We start from the raw sequence: 17,546 nt of genomic DNA, 5'->3' as shown, positions 1-17,546 counted from the left end.
GAGATAACCATCGCCATGGTGACCCCAGCCACAGGCCTGCAAACACAGAGCAAGCCGTTATCAGCAGCATGCACAGGTCGTATCAACCACTGAAGCCCGTCACCAACCGGTACCTGCAGCAGCGCTGGGACCAGAACGACTATGAGAATCATCGCAAGAAGGTGAGTGTGAAGGTGGAGGAGTGCAGGGCTTGAGTGGAGGTCGAGGTGTACAGCAACAGCAAGATAACCTCTGGTTTTCTATTCTAAAATTCTATTTCAACTTTTGAGAGAAGATCTCCTTTTGGACTTTTGCACAGAGGCGACAGTAACCTTAATATTAAAGTTCTGTAAAGAGACTCAGAGACAGTCTAAACTTGTGCCGGAGAGTATAACTGCAGTTACCTGTCCAGGTGAGCTGCTCGCTGCCAACAGTGGACAACAAAGGCACCAGAACACCGACTCACATCCAGCTGAAACTGAAAAAGCTGCAGGTCAGCAGATTCTTACTTCCTGTTTGTCTTTGACAGAAACATCTGTCATGATTATTGAACTCTAAACTGGAAATGACGCTTTTAAAAAAATAAAAATGCATCCAATCTTTTGGAATTCAGCTGCAGGACGAGCGTCTGTCCACCATCGACAGAGACAACCGCCTGCTTGCCTCCAAACTGGCCCACATTGTTCATTCTAAAGGACTGCTGGACCATCAGAACGAGTACCACCTGAGGAGGTTGGTGAGATTTTCTGCTGTTTTAGCCAAGTTTGGTCATGTCACAACTGTTTCAGATCAGAACCAGATCAATGTCCAAACATAATCAGATTATGTAGCAGAATGTTGTGAATGCTTGTTTTTATGTGTTTCAACTGTTAAAGTTGTCCTTCATTCATTTCGTCTTCAGTCTTAATGCTGACAAGAGGAGGGCAGAGCATCTGCTTGTTGGACATCAGAATCAGGGTATCTATCAGCGAATCATATCTCGCCAGTCAGATTACCGCCGCCAGCTGTGGTTGGATGACTGGGAGAGGGCAGAGCGTCTGCGGGACAATATAACGCGCTACCCTCGAGGACCTGTGGAGAAAAAGGCTAGTTTACACCATGTGATGCAACCAAAGTTCTGACATGTCAGAGGGCGGAGGTACAGTAACCTTCTGCAGCCGGCCACTGGGGGAGGTGTTCTAATGTTCTAAGTCTTTATTTTACGGTGGTTCTGTTAAATGGATCTATCCTCCCGTCATGTTGATCAGTAAGCAGCTGTTGTGTGTTTGTATCTGCAGAGATCCTCCAGAAAGGTGAAGTTTGCCGCCGTGGGGGGCAGCGAACTGTCGTCAAGCTGCAGCAACAGCGTCACCACAGAAACAACCAAAACCGATGATGATGACATACTCCCACAGTCGTCTGATAGCAGCTTCAGTGATGATTGATGGGTTGAGGAGCAGCTGCAAACACCCCTGCACCCTGAAATATGCACATGAATCATCAAACACTTTAAAATACAAACTGACTCCCATAATTTACATGAGTTTTAGCATGCTAATGTTTGTTGGCATTTAGCTTTACTGTCTTGACAGATTTAATGGCAGCTGGAGCTTGAACAATCAACCCTTCTAAAATGGGATTTGTTTGTCCTGTTCTGGGCCGCTGTAGAAAAGTTTTATATTTCATCAGACCTTATTTTTCTATTCTGACTTTTCTTTTCCTGAGTAACCTTTCTGTCTTATAAAACTATCTAATCTTACATTCTCAGACTGTAGTTCTTGTCTGAATGAAACAATAATCGGTTTCTCTGGCGTCCTTCTCATGAGCAGCCATCATCTGCAGACTGACCACTGGAGGGCAGAAGAGGAGTGTCTGTGCTCTGCGGGCTCTTCTCTGGTGTTTCCCATGGAGGGTGATGATAATGAAGATGATGATGAATATCTGAGCCTGCAACAACACAATAATGTTTGATTCTTCTAGATTAAGAGTTAATTTCTTTTGTTCTTTTTGTTTCGTTTTCTTTTGTTCAATTTTCTGTCTGAAATGCATCAAATCAAGACAGAAAGAGGTGTAAAAACAGGGATCAAACATAAACTTGAAATAATTAAACAGCTTTTAATGCTATTAAACCAGGATATCTTCAACACAAATGGATAGTTTTTCTCAGTGATTTTAGTTTTGATTAAAATAATTTGCTTAGTTCTTAATATACCCTTGGCTTGTTAACAGATGTTTCCTGTTAAAGTTCCTCTTTGGGAAAGGAAAGATGCCGTTAACAAGTCTTTAAAAAATGTCATGTCAATGTGCGTGCATGTGTGTGTGCGTGCATGTGATGGAGGAGGTGTGTTCAGTGTGCTCCTCCTCTCACTGACTCTATTTTATTGGGGACACACATTTTAAAATCATCACACACACAGAAACACACACACAGAAACACACACACACATTCACTCTGCTGGTCTGTTGTCCACGCACTCATCACACTCATGGATTATCATCCTCAACATCATCCTTTGTTTCTTCTTCTCTGGATCTGCAGTTCCTTCCCAGGTGAGCACAGAACAGGTGATGTCTCTGGGCAAAATTAAACCGTTGCCATGGAAACTCATCGGTTACAGAATCTAAAACATGGGTTCCGAGAGACATGGACTGAACGGTGACTTTCAGAAGTTTAACCTTATTTAAAGCTGAAATATTTGAGAATAAAGTGTTCAGATTTACTTTAGAGTAAACATTTGCCGACCTGCTGTTGCTGCTGCAGGTTTGCAGGTTGCATCTGCAGCTGTGCACGTGTTTCTCTATCAGAGCTCTTCATCCTGGGAATGGTGATGAAGAGGACAACTCTTGCACATCATCTGTTCAGGAATGAGGAACTACAAGCATAGCTGCAGCTCACAAACTCTCTTGGCTGCTCGTTCTTGTTGTCAGCAGACAAAGAAAATCATGTCCCGATGAACCAAAACTCACTTTTACAGGTTTGTTTTCCTCCTGATGACCAATCTGGATGATTACAGGCAGAGAAACGATACATGAGTAATTTCAATTTGAGCCCTTTAAAACGCGCTCACCTGGTCTGATTCAACTTTGTTTCCATCCACTGAAAGTTGTCCGACATGGACTTAAATAATATTTCTGTGTAATTTGGTGACATTCTGAGCTCTGCTGGGATCATCTTTGAGGACAATCTTTACATTCAGCCGTGGAACGTTGTTTGTGCTGCTGCCGTTGTTGTTGTTGGAATTGTTGTTGCTGTTGTTGTTGTTGCTGTTGTGGGTGTTGTTGCTCCTGCTGTTGTTGCTCCTGTTGTTGTTGCTCCTGTTGTTTTTCCTGCTGTTGTTGTTGATGTTGTTTTTCCTGTTGTTGTTGTTCTTGCTGCTGTAGTTTTTCCTGCTGCTGCTGCAGTTGTTGTTTGTCAGTTTTTGATTTGGCCTCCTTCAAAATAAAACATCCAACCAATCAGAGCCGTCATCCACGAGGCTTCCCTTGAAGTCTGACACAGGTGGGCTTGATTACTGGAAACAGCTCCAGAATCCCAGTAAACTGCCAATAAAATGGCAGAGAAAGCAGTGGAGCAGAACCGCAGTTGGGCCTGATGCTTTTATTTTGTCTGAAGCTCCTCAGTTCCAGTTGGATAAGACTGTTGTCTTTTATATAACTGCAGAGTACTGACTGAACTGTTCAAATATCCTGATAATGGCCAGTTGAGCAGAGTCATCAGATGTGTCAGGTTATGTGAGGAGCCACGTTCAGCCCAAACTTCTGCTCACAGCATCAATGTGAAAGCAGCAACAGAACAACCTGATGATTCCACTCACATCACAGAGCATCAAACAGCAGCTCTGAGATCAACTGGCTCGTCTGCATCACTGATTTATCACCAGTTTCTTTTACTGGTTGTAAGAAACAGCTGTTAAAACAGGTTCACTGGTAATGGCCAGAGGGAGCCCATCACAACTAATTGGTTAAGAAAATACAACTGATGTGGTGGACAAGATGACCTCTGACCTGTGCTGTCACCCAGAGAGGTCAGCATGGCTGCCGTGGTCCTCGGCAGGAAGTGACACAGATCAGATCTCTTGAAGATTAGCAGTAGCTGCAGCTATTGATCTGGTTCCAGTTTAGACAGAATCGAGGACATCTGGAAAAATGAATCAACAAAAAGCAACAGTCGCAAAGCTCCTTTTACCTTGTAAAAAAGAGTGAGAGGAGAAAATGTCCTCAGATCAGCCAAGTCTCTGTCACTGAGCTGAATCCAGCCTGGCTCCCGTCTCATTTTATAAAAACCCTTCAGTTGTCGCTACTCCAGCTAACTCACAACCACACAGCTGCTAACAGCCACACACACACACACACGGAACAACCACACCGGTCAGCTCAGGCAGTCATAGCAACAGCCAACATCTCCAATGCTTCAATTCACCATCAGTCAACCAAGGCTGAAGCTTAAGAGCTTCATCATCTCCCTTGTAGAAGAACGTCAGCAGTTATAATTACAGTTAATTTGATGGTAAATCCACCAGATTTTAACACAAAGGTTTGAATTGAGGTTCTGCAGAACTTCACATGTATGAGATGGGAGCTGCAACAGAAGGAAGGCATTAAGAGCTCTCTGACTGTGGTAGATCTACTTCAGAACTGGCCTTTTCTGGCCGTTGGGATGTTCCAGATTGAGTTCCTCCTGTTGGATGTCTGCTGAAAGGATGAAATCACCCTTTTTCTCCTTTATTTTCCAGAATCCTCTGTCTCCCGCTGCTGTTTCCATCATCTTTAATGATCTCCACTCAGACTTCAGGCATCACACATCCGTCGGCTCACCTGCTTAATAAATCCTTAATGGGGGGGTTAAAGGTTTCCTGTATTTAGGACTATTTATCATTAATGATATGGGCATCCTAACTCAGATATTAGCTGTGTTGGCGTGTTCAGACACTCTGAGGTCAATGTGTGTCTGAAGTTCTGCACAGTCAGAACTCCCAGAATGCATCAGGGCAGGTTGACTCCCTTCCAGCCACTATAACATGTGTTCAGCGGGAAGTCCTCTGTGTGGCGTTTGAGCAGAAACCGTGACAGCTCAGCTTTTAATGATGGCTTTATCTTCTGTTCATTTCCTTTCCTGGAAAGAAATATCTGTCATATCAAGGTCGACCTGTGCAGGTCACACACAGCCTGTTCCTCTGTGTTTCAGATCTTCAACTCTGCTTCAACTTCGACAGCAAGAACTTCAAAATCTTCTCTGGTTCTAAAGAGACCCAGTTTGGTTCCACAGTTCAGCAGCACGAGGCCGGAGGACGCCAGTGGTGAGTGTCCTACTTCATTAGGCTGCCATCACAGGGACAAACCAGTCTCTCACTGGTCTGTTTTTTCCCCCTGAACTTTGAACTCTTCTGGTTACATCTGGAAACCTGAGATAATCTCTCTCTGACACCATCATGTCGGCCGTGCTTGGTAGATGTTTGAGTTCCTGAGATTGTCCTCAGAATGATTCTGAGATGTGAGAATAAAAGTCCAGAAATCAAAAAGCCAACAAGACAGAGGAACGGGAGTTGCTGGACTCAGCTGGACCCATCTCCTGCTTAATCTCATTAATCTAGCTTTGGTCTGATAAAGTTTGTTATTGTGGGACTTCGGAGAACCTGTGGAATGTCTGGGGAATTCTTCTCTGGTCTGTCTGCGGTTCTAGGTGAGATCCTGCAACATTCTGGGCTCTTCCAGGCCTTGATGGATACCTAACAGTCCTCCAGGATTACAACATTGCTGCTGCTTTGAAGTAGCAGGTAAATAAGTGGAAAGTATTTGTGTGAGGACGGGCTGGTCCACTGTCCTGGGGCAGAGCAGCAGCTCTGGAAACTATGTGTTGTGGTTTGTTATTCCCCAGGCTCCCTCTGGGAAGCCCATTGCTCCAATCTGGAGTGTTTTTAAAGAGGAGGGGGTCTGACATCGTTACTTCTGTACTGCCAGGTGAACTTTATATGCTAGCTGTTGGGATCCAGACAGTCTCTATGGTGGAATAACCATCAGCTTCTCTTGCTCCTCCTCATCTTTGCTGTTCTCAGGAAGATTGTCTGTTCCCATAAAATGCAAGACCTCTGACCTTTGACCCCCAGTGTACTCATTTTCCTTAAAATCAGTGTGTGTTTGTTGGGTTTACAGACTCTTCACAGACACAAAGATTATTAAAAGCTAATCTGGTCTGTCGTTTCTGCTCAGAACCTTGTCCAGCCTGTTTCACCACCCTTAAATTGGCAGAAATAATTGCTGGCCAAAGAAACTGAATAAAATCAGACAGATTAAAACTTTTCTTTATTGGTGTTTATGGAGTATTTGTAAGTTTATTGGAAAAACACAAATTTTTATAGATAAGGGATGTGTGTGTCTGTGTGTTCTTGCATGTAGGTCTGCGTGTGTTTGTTTAAAGATGCTGTTGAGGTCAAACTTATTGACCTGTATTGACCCACAAGGTCAATTCTCCAACAGTATGTGTTTACGGAACCTTTAGTCTTCGCAATCCGTCTGTGTGTGTGTGTGTCTGTCTGTGTGTGCCGGTGCATGTGTGTGTGTGTGTATAGTGAGTGGGACAGAGAACATCTATAGACTGTATGTTAGCCTGGTGCTAATAGTTGCTATGACTATAGCAACCAACAGCCCATAATAACTGTGGCCATAATCTGTATGTGTGGAATTATCTCAGGTCAAAAGGTGAGAAAGGTTAAACCAAAATGAACTGTGATTGTCTCTGTCTGTCTTCTTACTGTTGCCATGGCTACGGTCACATGCATCTCAATAATGGAACTTTTCCAGGGTCACAAACATCAAAATTGACTCACAGCCTGCTGGCGGTTTACCGACTGTTGTAACGGTACATCCATGTTCAGACTCCTGCAGCAGCTTCCATGGCTGAAGCTCCAGGTTCTGCTCTGGTTTTGGGCAACTGGTCCCACTCTGGAAGGTTTCCCGCTGATGAGTGATGATGTCATAGACAGCGGCAGGATGTGGTTTGTTGGCTCCCGTACCCCGTTTGATGTGGACAGAAGCCACATAAACAGATTAACGGTTAGTGTGCTACTATGGCATCTCCTCCGGAATGTGACTCAGACCTGTTCCCAGAACCGCCGTCCAGGCCCTGGATACCAACCTGCTGACCTACTGATTGCCCACGGCAACAGGCAACATGCAACCGCTGGAACAAAGGAGTGGAGAGGCCAAAATCTGGATGAAAACATCAAAAATAAAAATTAAATGTCTCCAAAGTGCAGGAAGTTCTCTGAGATGCAGAAAGTCATCTTGGACGTCATGTGACACCTCCAAAGACAGGAAATGCTCCTTTGAAATCGATGAAAGGAAGTGCCGATTGGGATTGTTTGTGGAGTCAGATGTGGGATAAACAGACAATAAGGTTCAGATGTATAAAGTAGCATGAAATGGACATAAATAAGAGAAATCAGCACGTTTGCGTCTCTCTCACATTGAAGGTCATCTGTTAGAAATGATCCAGTTGTAATTTATGGCAGCTGCTCCCAGATTTTAGTGTTTTGATTGCAACCAAATGCTGCTGTTAATAATTTCCTCCCAGCAGACGAAGGAAAAATCCAGATTCTGCCAGGAGGAATCATCTCATACATGAACGAAATGTTCCAGATTTTTCCTGCACTTTATTGTTTTTTGGACATCTTTGCTAATATTTTCATCAGCTCCCTCTCTGCATTGACAATATTCTGACTCTAGAACAGCGACTCCTTGATATTTACTTTACTCTGATTCGTAGTTGCTTAGCCGGTTTTGATGTCCTCCAGGCTGCTGGTTGGAGCTCCCTTAGAATCCACTGGGCAAAAACAGACAGGCGATGTGTTCAGGTGTCCTCTGGACAACAGAAAGTCTGCTGGCTGCAGCCGCCTGCACCTGGGTGAGCAACATGGCCACCACACACGTTCACACTGGGCACAGCTGACATTAGCTAATGCGATGTGAATAACGTCTGGAGCAAACCTTATTTTGACTTTCAGAAGGGGGAGGCGGAGCTTTTGACCAAGGTCGTGTGACTGTGTGAAAGTCACCTGTCTCTCTTCTTCCTTTCAGCAAAACTTCCTCTGGACAATGTGTCTGAGAGAAAAGACGAGATGAGGCTGGGCATGACGCTGACCTCAAACCCCAAAGACAGCAGCTTCGTGGTGGGTCACATGACACAAAACACTCCAGTTAACTGAGCTGAGCTCCAGTTTGTTACCAGCTTTCTGACTGACTGGAATGTTTGTCCCATGATGTAAACGTGTCCTCAGACCTGTGGTCCTCTCTGGTCTCATGAATGTGGCAGCTCCCTGTACAGCACAGGAATCTGTTCCAGAGTCAGCTGGACCTTCAGACCGACCCACACCATTGCCCCAGCCCTGCAGAGTAACCGTCTGTCTGTCTGTCTGTCTGTCTGTCTGTCTGTCTGTCTGTCTGTCTGTCTGTCTGTCTGTCTGTCTGTCCCTCCATCCTTCTATCCAACCATCCAACCATCCTCCATGTCTTGCAGGATGTGAGACCTTCATGGACATAGTGATTGTTCTGGATGGTTCTAACTCTATCTATCCCTGGCACGAGGTCCAGGGATTCCTGATCAACATCCTGCGCAAGTTCTACATCGGCCCAGGTCAGACGCAGGTCAGTTCTTCAACATTCCTGCAGGAGTCACTTAGAAACTGTCCTGTCCAGGGAGAAGATAGATGTTTCACCATGCTCTCCACCTCTGGAAGTGTTCGTTCACCTCAAAGTGCTGATGACATCAAAGGTCACCTTCCAGTTACAACAGTTGACCATCTGACCTTCTCTAATCTAATTATACTTACTACTGTAGTATATGGTGATGAAATGAAGTGGCAAAATTTGATAGAAAACAGCTGAAGTGATTCTAGAGGCTGAAAAGTGTTCGTAGAGGTGGCTGTGGGCAGGTACAGGAGGGTGGGAGGGTGTATAAATGTTAGTGTGGTCATTAGACTGTTAGCATGGATTTGCCACATGAGTCGGTAGTTACTGAGGTTAAAGGTGGGAATAGGAGCGTGTTCCCCTGCTCAGGATTCTGTTTCCTGAAGGTGGGGGTGGTCCAGTACGGCTCCTCGGTGGTCCACGAGTTCAGCCTGGGCGAGTACCAGACAGTGGAGGAGGTGGTGGACGCGGCCAAGAGCATCAGCCAGCGTGGTGGTGAGGAGACGAGAACGGCGTTGGGTATCAATGTGGCGAGGTACTTGACAGATCTTTAGCCAGTTGATAACCCTGGTCACACTCACCCAGACGTCTTTGGTGTGCAGGTCGGAGGCGTTCAGGCGAGGAGGCCGACCTGGAGCTCAGAAGGTGATGATCGTGATCACAGATGGAGAATCACATGACAGTCCGCAGCTGCTGCAGGCTGTCGCTGACAGCGAGAGGGACAATATCACCATGTATGCTATCGCTGTGAGTCTGACCCTCTCTGTCCACAGTCGGCCCACGTGCATGAGTAATTCACACTGATCAAATTTACGCTCAACTGGTAGCATGCGTGCTAAATACATTTGTTTCCCATAATTCTAGGTTCTAGGTTACTACAATCGCCGAGGAATCAACCCTGAAGCCTTCCTGAAGGAAATCAAGTTCATCGCCAGCGACCCAGATGAGAAACACTTCTTCAATGTGACGGACGAGTCGGCACTGAAAGATATTGTGGACGCACTTGGAGAAAGGATTTTCTCTCTGGAAGGTCTAATGATGATGATGACGATGACAATGATGTTGATGTTGATGATGATGATGATGATGATGGTTTATAGGTACCAGCACTCTGGGTCAAGGGTTTGGTCTCCAGATGGCTCAGGCTGGATTCTCCTCACATTTAGTCAAAGTAAGTAGAAAGTTTCAACACTCCTGGACAGGCTCAGAGGGGGCGGGGCTTGTTTCTTCAGGAACTTCCACAGATGAAAAGCTTCCTGTTTATCCTGAGATTCGTTTGAAACGGGCAGCAAGTTCAGAACGGGTCAGCAGCATCTGGTGCCATTGGTGGGTCTCATCTGGTCCTCACAGGTTTCACTAAACCTTCAGGAATATTCCTGATTTCCCTCCAGTGGAAAATCCTCTGAATTCCAGAGTCGGAGAGAGAAAAGAAGGGGGTGGAAAGTTTGTGTGTAACACGGAACAGATGGTAATCCTGAACGTAAAGCTGCCACATCAAGATCTACACACACACACACACACACACACACACACACACACACACACACACACACACACACACTCTCTCTCTCTCCATCCATCCATCCATCCATTCATTCATTCATTCATTCATTCATTCATTCATTCATTCATTCATTCATTCTCCACACATTCACAGACAGATGTGTCAGGTAGATCTTGCTCCAGGTTCAGGATTTAAAGGGTAAAAACTGGGACCAGGTCAAAGTCGGACAGATGTGGAAACCAGACAATTAAGTCATCCTAAAGAAAAAAATTCTTGCTGGACTGTAAGAACGGAACTTTGACGTTCAGCTGTAAATGAGCAGGTTCTGACTGGATCTGGGAACAGCTTCGATCCTGTTGATGGATCTACTGGGGTTTCAGCAGCAGATCCAGACCAGTTAAAGTCTGTTGCTCTTTAGTTTTTTACAAAACTGATAAAATGAACAATACATTCACGTTTATGACGAGGCTTTGTTAAGTTTGTGTAGCTCTTCATGGCCTTCACAGTCTACTAGCTTAGTTGGCTGGTTCTACAACTTTTGTTCACCTGTTCTAGCACATCTCTGGTTCTTCTTCTACAAAATGTTAGCGTGAGATCCATTAACGTACCCTCAGGATGGCATTCTTCTCGGAGCCGTGGGAGCTTATGACTGGAACGGTGCCGTACTGAAGGACACCAAACATGGAAAAGTTGTTCCACCAAAATTTTCCTACAAAGATGAGTTTCCGGAGGAGCTGAAGAACCATGGAGCCTACCTGGGTAATATTACTCGATCAAAATTCAAAGCTCCTTATACCAAAACATTAATTGAATCACTTGTGCTTCTAGGTTATTCCGTTGGTTCGCTCATCTCGTCTGACGGCTCTCAGCTCTACACTGCTGGAGCACCGAGGTTCAACCACACCGGGAAGGTCATTGTGTTCACCCTGAAGAACTCTGGGAACCTGACGGTCCTGCAGGCTCTTCTAGGGGAGCAGGTCCCATATCTCTATTACAGCTTCACGCAAAAATGCATTATTAGCTATTGTAATGCTAACTAACTGGTCCAACTAGCCCAGAAAAGAGATTACTTAGAGATTTTTTTTGTAGCTGATTAGAAACTTTTTTACACCTTCTACTTGTCCAGATTGGTTCGTATTTTGGCAGCGAGTTGTTGTCAATGGATGTAGATGGTGACGGACAAACCGATGTTCTCCTGGTGGCAGCACCGATGTACTACAACCAGGGCTGGGAGAGAGGGAAGGTTTACGTCTACGGCCTGACACCAGAGGTACATGTTTCTGATATGTTTGTCCACGGATGTTAGCATGTTGACGATGTTGTTAGCATGTTGTTAGCATGTGCTTGTGTGGGTGTCCTGCCAGTTTCCTCCCATAATGCGACGACCAGTAAACTAGAGTCTCTGAAGTCTCCTGGTTGCCCTTGGGTACAAGCATCAAAAAATGTATTGGATAACTATGTTTGTTGATATCCAAAGCATCTTTCCTTTCTGTCTAGACATCGTTTGATCTCCAGGGGGTGCTGGAGGTGACTAACTGCTTCCAGAACTCTCGGCTGGGTTCATCCTTGGCTCAAATACAGGACATGAATGGAGACGGGTTCCGAGAGTTGGTGGTAGGAGCACCACTGGAGGATGACCACCAGGGGGCGGTCTATTTGTTTTATGGGCAGGACAGAACCATCCAGTGGCAGTTCAGACAGGTAACAGGTGCAGCACTAAAACTGCTGAGGAAAAAAAGCCCCCAAAGCTCATTTTCCCCTCCACTTTCCTCTCTAGCGACTGTCTGCTGCGGGTTCTTCTGCAGGTCTGAAGTATTTCGGCCAAAGTCTTCATGGTGTTTTAGATGTCAACGGAGATGGGCTTGTTGACCTTGCAGTGGGAGCATTGGGGGCCGCTGTCATCATCTGGTTAGAACCCATGCCAACATGCTAATAAGGGATGAAGACGAAATGGTGAACGACTCACTATTTCTGCTTTCATACTTCCGCACCTTTAGGTCTCGTGGTGTGGTGCAGATCCAGTCCAGCCTGATATTTGAACCAGAGAAGGTCAACATCTTCAACAAAGACTGTCAGCGAGGAGGGAAGGAGGTCACCTGCATGTCTGTCACGATCTGTTTGAGTCTGCACTCCAGGACAAGAACCAAAGCAAAGCCAAAGGTGGAAGTTGGTGAGTTTTCTTCTAAACCAGTTCGTTCTAAACCAACATGCCAAGCTCAACTTTAGCTGCCCAGTAGCCAGTTGTTGTCCATTCAACCGTTCATCACCTCAGACCTTCTGAACATCTGGACTGAATTAAACACAGACGTTAAGACACGTGTCATGAAATGGTGACGTTATAGGGATGTTTGTGTCGTTTCTCCCCTCCTCCCCCTGCTCTCCCCCTCCTCCTGCCCTTGCTCCCTTCTTTCTCCTCCCTCTCATCTTCCTCCCCTCCTCTGCTTCCTCCCCTCCTCCTGCCCTTTCTCCCCCTTCCTCCTCCCCCTCCTCTTCCTCCTCCACTTCCCACTCCTCCTCCTACTCTCCCTCTCCTTCATAGCCATCTGGTACAGTCTGGTGTTTGATGAACGCCGTTTTCCTCCACGAGCCGTCCTGGATGAATCAGATCGACAGCAGCCCAGGATTCTGTTTCTGCAGACAGGAAGTCAAAGCTGCCGGCACCACAGTTTCTCTGTTCAGGTTAGAGTGTGTGTGTGTGTGTGTGTGTGTGATAAACATTAATGAAACTTTGTTGATGTTGTTCAGGAGACGAGTGATTATGGACGTCCCATCTCGGTTGTCCTTGAAACGGGGCTGCAGAACCCAGATGAGGGCCCTGTGTTGGACCCGGATCAGTCGAGCATCTTGAAGGCTGAGGTGGGATCAAACTAGTCATCATAACCTGCTGCCGTAGCCTGATTACTACCTGTGGGGACATGGACTAACCTTGTGTTTATTGCTAATAAAACTAGCATACTAACGCATGAAGATGATCTGCTGTCCTAGAGTTTTGTCAGACATGAAATGATATTTTTGTTTGCCGTAGCTTCCCTTCTGGAATGGCTGTGAGCAGGAAGACACTTGCGTTCCTGACCTTGTCCTCCACAGTCACACCGACCTGGTGGATGTTGGGTGCGTCATAGCATCTCCCCCACAAACACTGACTGTGGTCACCAGCTTACTGAGGCATGTTCTTGCCCACAGGAAGTTCTGCAGCTCCAGAACCATCTGGTCACTCTGCAGCCACCAGGGGGAGTCAGAGGTCAGCGCTCGTGTCATAGAGACGGGGCGTAGGAAGGTGGTGGTGTTTGCCCAGCTGGAGAATCAGGGCGAGAACGCTTATGGAACCACAGTTCACATCTCCACCTCCTCCAACCTGCTTTTCTCCAGTCTAACAGTCAAGGTCAGGAATCATCTTGAAAAATCACAAAAGTCCATTCATCAAAGCAAAACCAATAAGATCAGGTCCGACACCTCCATTACATGACTCAACAGGCTCCTCCAACATTTCCACAGGACCAATCAGATATTCCAATGGAGTGTTCCTCTGAGAACAGCCCAGCTAATGAGCTGATCTGCAACATCAGCGCTCCCTTTATGAAGACATCATCACAGGTTGGTGCTGCGTCCACCCAGGCAATGAGAGTTCCTCTGAAACAGGAAATAACTGAAAAACTTGGATGAATCTGCTGAATAATTAGGCGTAGCTAGCACATAACAAGTTCAGTTTCAGTATAATGTTTCAGTAACTGAAGCTCCTGATGTTTGTATGAATGTTTCCACGGTTAGAGAGCAGATTTACTGGAAGTGGTGGCAAAGCAGCTGTGAGATGCTAACGACACTTCTTAAACAGAGCGGGAATAGCCCATCAACTAAAATCCTTCATTACTGTAATGACCGTCCTGTAAACATTATGGCAGCTCCGCCCCCTCACCATCAGTTCCCGGGGGCTTGACTCCCACATGCCTGCCTGAATGAAGTCCAGTTTATTGGACCAGAATATTGCTGGCGTCTTCCTAACGAGGCTGGATGGAACAAGACAGAGCCGATGGGGGGAACTGTGAGCTTCTGTCAGCCTGAAGGTCATCAAAGATCTGCAATCACCCAGAAACACTACCCACAAACACTGAGACATCCCTGTTGACTAACCAACACCAACATCAGCAAATCTGATTTTTCTATAATTAGAAAAAGGGGCCAGTTCTGCAAAAGTAAAGCACAAATAGCTACGTCGCCCCCCCTACTGGCAGCTTGCAGTAAAGGATTAAGCCTCACCTTCAGGTCTGCCCAGAACCTCAAACAACTGTTCCTGAAAGTTGTTGCTGTGGTTTTGGGTGATAGTTTGAGCCTTTAAATCATTGTTTAGTTTCACTTCCTGTGGTCTCTGCCACATTCTGTCTTTCTTTCAGGTGTCTTTCCGTCTAGAGTTTGAGCTCAGCCGAGTGGAGCTCCTGGACCACATGCAAGTCACCATGACAACCAGCAGGTGAAAGCGTCTGTGACTGTGGGGGGTTGATTAATCAATCAGTGAGACAAGAAGCCTGTCAGAGTTCCAAACACCATAAATCTTTTATTTCTTTGAGGGTTTAGAACATTGAACTTTGGATGTTTGTGTATTTGTCAGTGAGGGTGAGGATAAAAACCTTGATGACAACAACAACATCATCTTCCTCCCTCTGAGGTACCAGCTTGATCTCCTCTTCACCAGGTGAGCAGAAGATGTTTCACAGAAGGAACCTTAACTTAAACCTGGGGGGGCGGGGGCTTATCATCATGGGGCTTATCATCGTTGTAATACGACGAATCAACTCCAGACTCTTCACCCTCCTTGTTTCCTCTCCTTCCAGGGACCCCAACACTCCTCGTTTTCAAATCCAAGCAGCAGGCTCCACCGCCTTCTTCTTTTCTCGGGACGAACCCGACAGCCTTTCTCACGACTTTAACCTGACTTATCATGTGGGTTCCTTTATTCTTAAATGTTCCTCCATCAGCTAACAAAAGTAGCAACTTGATTTTCAAATTGATTTGGACGTAGATCCAGAACTTGGGCACCTTTCCAGTGCGTGGCATTGTCTTCAGGGCTGAGATCTGGGCAGTGACAAGAGGAGGGAACCATCTCATGAAGATGATGGACTTCAGAGTCGAACAGGTAGAGGAAATGTTTTTTTTTTTTTTTTTTTAAGAAAAGAACAAAAACAGGATCATAGACTAGGTTCCTCCTCCCTCAGCAGGTCTCTGGTTCTCACTGTCAGCTCCCTCAACACACAGCAGCCAACAGGATTTCAGCAGAGGACCTGTCTCACCTGTCCCAGCTGGTAAACCTAGTGTCTCAGTAAACTCAGGATAACATCTAACAGACGTTGTTAATGTCTCCTCTGTCTTCGGTCTGCAGAACAGCAGCAACAGTGCCAGCGTGGCGGCCGAGTGTCGGCTGGAGCTGCCGACCTCCAAAGAGCTGAAGGTGACACTCACAGGACGACTTCAACTTCCTGCTCTGCTTGCTGTAAGTGAGCACTTCCCATGATTCTCATTGCTGAAGATGTACTGAGTAGACCTGAACCGAGAATAAAAGATGAGGTTTCCTTGTTTGTTGATCTGACATCAGTCGTGTGATTTCAGGTGAGCTTTAGGTCTTTGGAGATATTAACCACAGCTTCCATCTGGATGGAACCATTTAGTCCAATGTTCCTTCAGGAAGATGTTCCTGTCAGAGAGGTAAGACTGAAGCTAAGGGAACGTCGAAGAACCATTGAATCATAAGACCTAACCAAGTTTGCTTTGTATCTGGAGGGTACCTTGTGTTACCACCAGTGAAGGTACATTTCAAACACAAAAATCAAACTCTGAAATGACAAAAAAGCAGCAGTGACGATAAGTGATAAACCTGTTTGGTCACATGTGAAAAGTGCCATAACTGAGCCCTGCTGCCCCCTGCTGTCAGACCTGAGATCCACACTGATACTGATCAAAAGATAGATGGTGAGAAAAATCAGAGATCTTTGTTTAGAATGAAATGATGGGATGTTTGTGTGCTGGTAGATAATCCTGGAGATAAGGAAGGAGGAGGATTATATCAACCCAGTCTGGATTATACTGGGAAGCATACTGGGAGGCCTTCTACTATTGGCTCTATTGGTCCTGGCCCTTTGGAAGGTACACATATTCACTCACTCACACACTCATGCTTACACACCATAAGTGTGCAGTTTGGGGGAAATCACTGACGAATGTTAACAACTCTTTGTTATCAGCTCGGCTTCTTTAGTAGACGAAGGAAAGACAAAGAGGAGCCTGTAGCCGATGGGAAGGCAGCGGAGGAGCTGTGATAGCGATGCTAGCTTTGTGTGTTTGAACACCAATGATGCTCTTGTGAGGTCAGATGTAAAGTTGTTTGTTGTTCATCTTCTGAGAAAACAGGAAAGGAAAAAATTAATTTTTCCACCCAAGGGTCACTTCCTGTTGTTCTCTGAGAGATTTCCTTTATCTTGAGAATCACGTCATGCCTCGACCCACAGTTGTTCCTGGCACCTGTGTGCTCGCGTGTTCACCTTCTCCTCAGAACATCCTGCCCTCAAAGCTGGGAATTTTCTCCTCTGACTGAATTCTCACAGCTTCCCAAACAGGTTTTGAGGGCCTCTAAACCCTTTAGTTGACAGATAGCTAAGAAACTAGCCAAGACCCGCAGAATTGTCGAGCAATACTTGATACATTAAAGTAAAATTACCTCATGTTTGACTGACCTGTGTCTGATGATGGTACGAACTTAGCTGCTCAGTTACATTTATGGAAGCACGAGAACATTCCATTAAAAATAATTCATTTTAGGAGCCGTTTGATTGAAGAGGATTAGCATCACCATTAGCTGAATAGTATGAGAAATTATTAAGTTCATCTTTCAGAAGTGTACAGAGCCTCCATATAAACTCCAGTATTTACTGAGACAATGTAACACGACTACCTAAAAAGGCTCTTTATATTTGCTTTTTATTTTCCAAATTTGTAAGTGACTCCTATAACCATGCATCATTTGATACATTGACATTTAAGTCAAACACATGTTTGTTGTAAAAAAAAAAAAGCATCTGTAAATAAAGATTATTGTTTAATATTAAACTCAGATTATTTTCCATTTTGTGAAATAAAAACTGTATCTTGTCATGATGTTGCCAGCTTTATTTCTTAAATAAATGTAAAAACGTTCTCCATTATTCCTTTGTATTTACTGTTGGGTGGTCATTACAACATACTTAAAGTGAGCTTAACAATTTGGGGGGGTATTATATCGGTCACCAGGGGGCGCGGGAGACACTGTTGCGTTCTTTTGCGAACCGCGAGGTCACCTGTACCTGCCTAGTGTTTCCCACTGCCTTGGGCGCCCCCTGCTGGCCAGACTGTAGCCATAATTACAAAAGTAAGAAATGAG

At 45.4% G+C, this 17,546-nt stretch overlaps 2 protein-coding genes across 9 annotated transcripts; both read left to right on the top strand.

The window, feature by feature from the left end:
• The first annotated feature begins 37 nt into the window (after positions 1 to 37).
• Positions 38 to 2,108, top strand: si:ch211-284k5.2 (sperm axonemal maintenance protein CFAP97D1). Of its 2 annotated transcripts, none has more exons than XR_008953314.1 (5): positions 38 to 161; positions 392 to 472; positions 593 to 711; positions 881 to 1,152; positions 1,257 to 1,383. XR_008953314.1 is itself a non-coding variant. In XM_057052087.1 (5 exons), exons 1-5 carry the CDS (start codon positions 69 to 71, stop codon positions 1,401 to 1,403), a joined length of 624 nt encoding a protein of 207 aa, XP_056908067.1. In that variant the 5' UTR covers positions 38 to 68; the 3' UTR covers positions 1,404 to 2,108. The 2 variants fall into 2 exon arrangements, 1 of the variants encoding a protein (XP_056908067.1); XM_057052087.1 differs by having other exon boundaries at positions 881 to 1,064; positions 1,257 to 2,108.
• Positions 2,109 to 2,378: 270 nt separating this feature from the next.
• itga11b (integrin, alpha 11b) lies at positions 2,379 to 17,331 on the top strand. Of its 7 annotated transcripts, none has more exons than XM_057052085.1 (30): positions 2,379 to 2,508; positions 5,144 to 5,255; positions 7,749 to 7,858; positions 8,032 to 8,123; positions 8,232 to 8,346; positions 8,471 to 8,598; positions 9,027 to 9,175; positions 9,243 to 9,387; positions 9,505 to 9,670; positions 9,741 to 9,811; positions 10,759 to 10,903; positions 10,973 to 11,121; positions 11,271 to 11,414; positions 11,642 to 11,845; positions 11,922 to 12,052; positions 12,142 to 12,314; positions 12,684 to 12,823; positions 12,890 to 13,000; positions 13,170 to 13,255; positions 13,328 to 13,526; positions 13,640 to 13,738; positions 14,533 to 14,609; positions 14,748 to 14,831; positions 14,971 to 15,079; positions 15,159 to 15,272; positions 15,352 to 15,438; positions 15,516 to 15,626; positions 15,743 to 15,838; positions 16,163 to 16,276; positions 16,375 to 17,331. In XM_057052085.1, exons 1-30 carry the CDS (start codon positions 2,445 to 2,447, stop codon positions 16,447 to 16,449), a joined length of 3,600 nt encoding a protein of 1,199 aa, XP_056908065.1. In that variant the 5' UTR covers positions 2,379 to 2,444; the 3' UTR covers positions 16,450 to 17,331. The 7 variants fall into 7 exon arrangements, with proteins under 7 accessions (XP_056908065.1, XP_056908061.1, XP_056908063.1 ...); XM_057052081.1 differs by having other exon boundaries at positions 12,684 to 12,829; positions 13,619 to 13,738; XM_057052083.1 differs by having other exon boundaries at positions 2,379 to 2,523.
• The last annotated feature ends 215 nt before the right edge of the window (positions 17,332 to 17,546 follow it).

The sequence above is a fragment of the Takifugu flavidus genome, chromosome 13 (assembly GCF_003711565.1).
Source record: "Takifugu flavidus isolate HTHZ2018 chromosome 13, ASM371156v2, whole genome shotgun sequence".
Taxonomy (NCBI): Eukaryota; Metazoa; Chordata; class Actinopteri; order Tetraodontiformes; family Tetraodontidae; genus Takifugu; species Takifugu flavidus.
Note: the sequence above shows the minus strand (reverse complement) of the source record. Positions and strands in the feature narration are given on the sequence as shown.

Coding starts and splice junctions, on each gene's coding strand:
- si:ch211-284k5.2 (XM_057052087.1), top strand. CDS start 69: ATGCACAGGTCGTATCAACCACTGAAGCCCGTCACCAACCGGTACCTG. Junction 473..592: donor TGAAACTGAAAAAGCTGCAG/GTCAGCAGATTC, acceptor TTTGGAATTCAG/CTGCAGGACGAGCGTCTGTC. Junction 1,065..1,256: donor GAGGACCTGTGGAGAAAAAG/GCTAGTTTACAC, acceptor TTGTATCTGCAG/AGATCCTCCAGAAAGGTGAA.
- itga11b (XM_057052078.1), top strand. CDS start 2,445: ATGGATTATCATCCTCAACATCATCCTTTGTTTCTTCTTCTCTGGATC. Junction 8,599..9,026: donor TCGGCCCAGGTCAGACGCAG/GTCAGTTCTTCA, acceptor TGTTTCCTGAAG/GTGGGGGTGGTCCAGTACGG. Junction 15,839..16,162: donor AAGATGTTCCTGTCAGAGAG/GTAAGACTGAAG, acceptor GTGTGCTGGTAG/ATAATCCTGGAGATAAGGAA.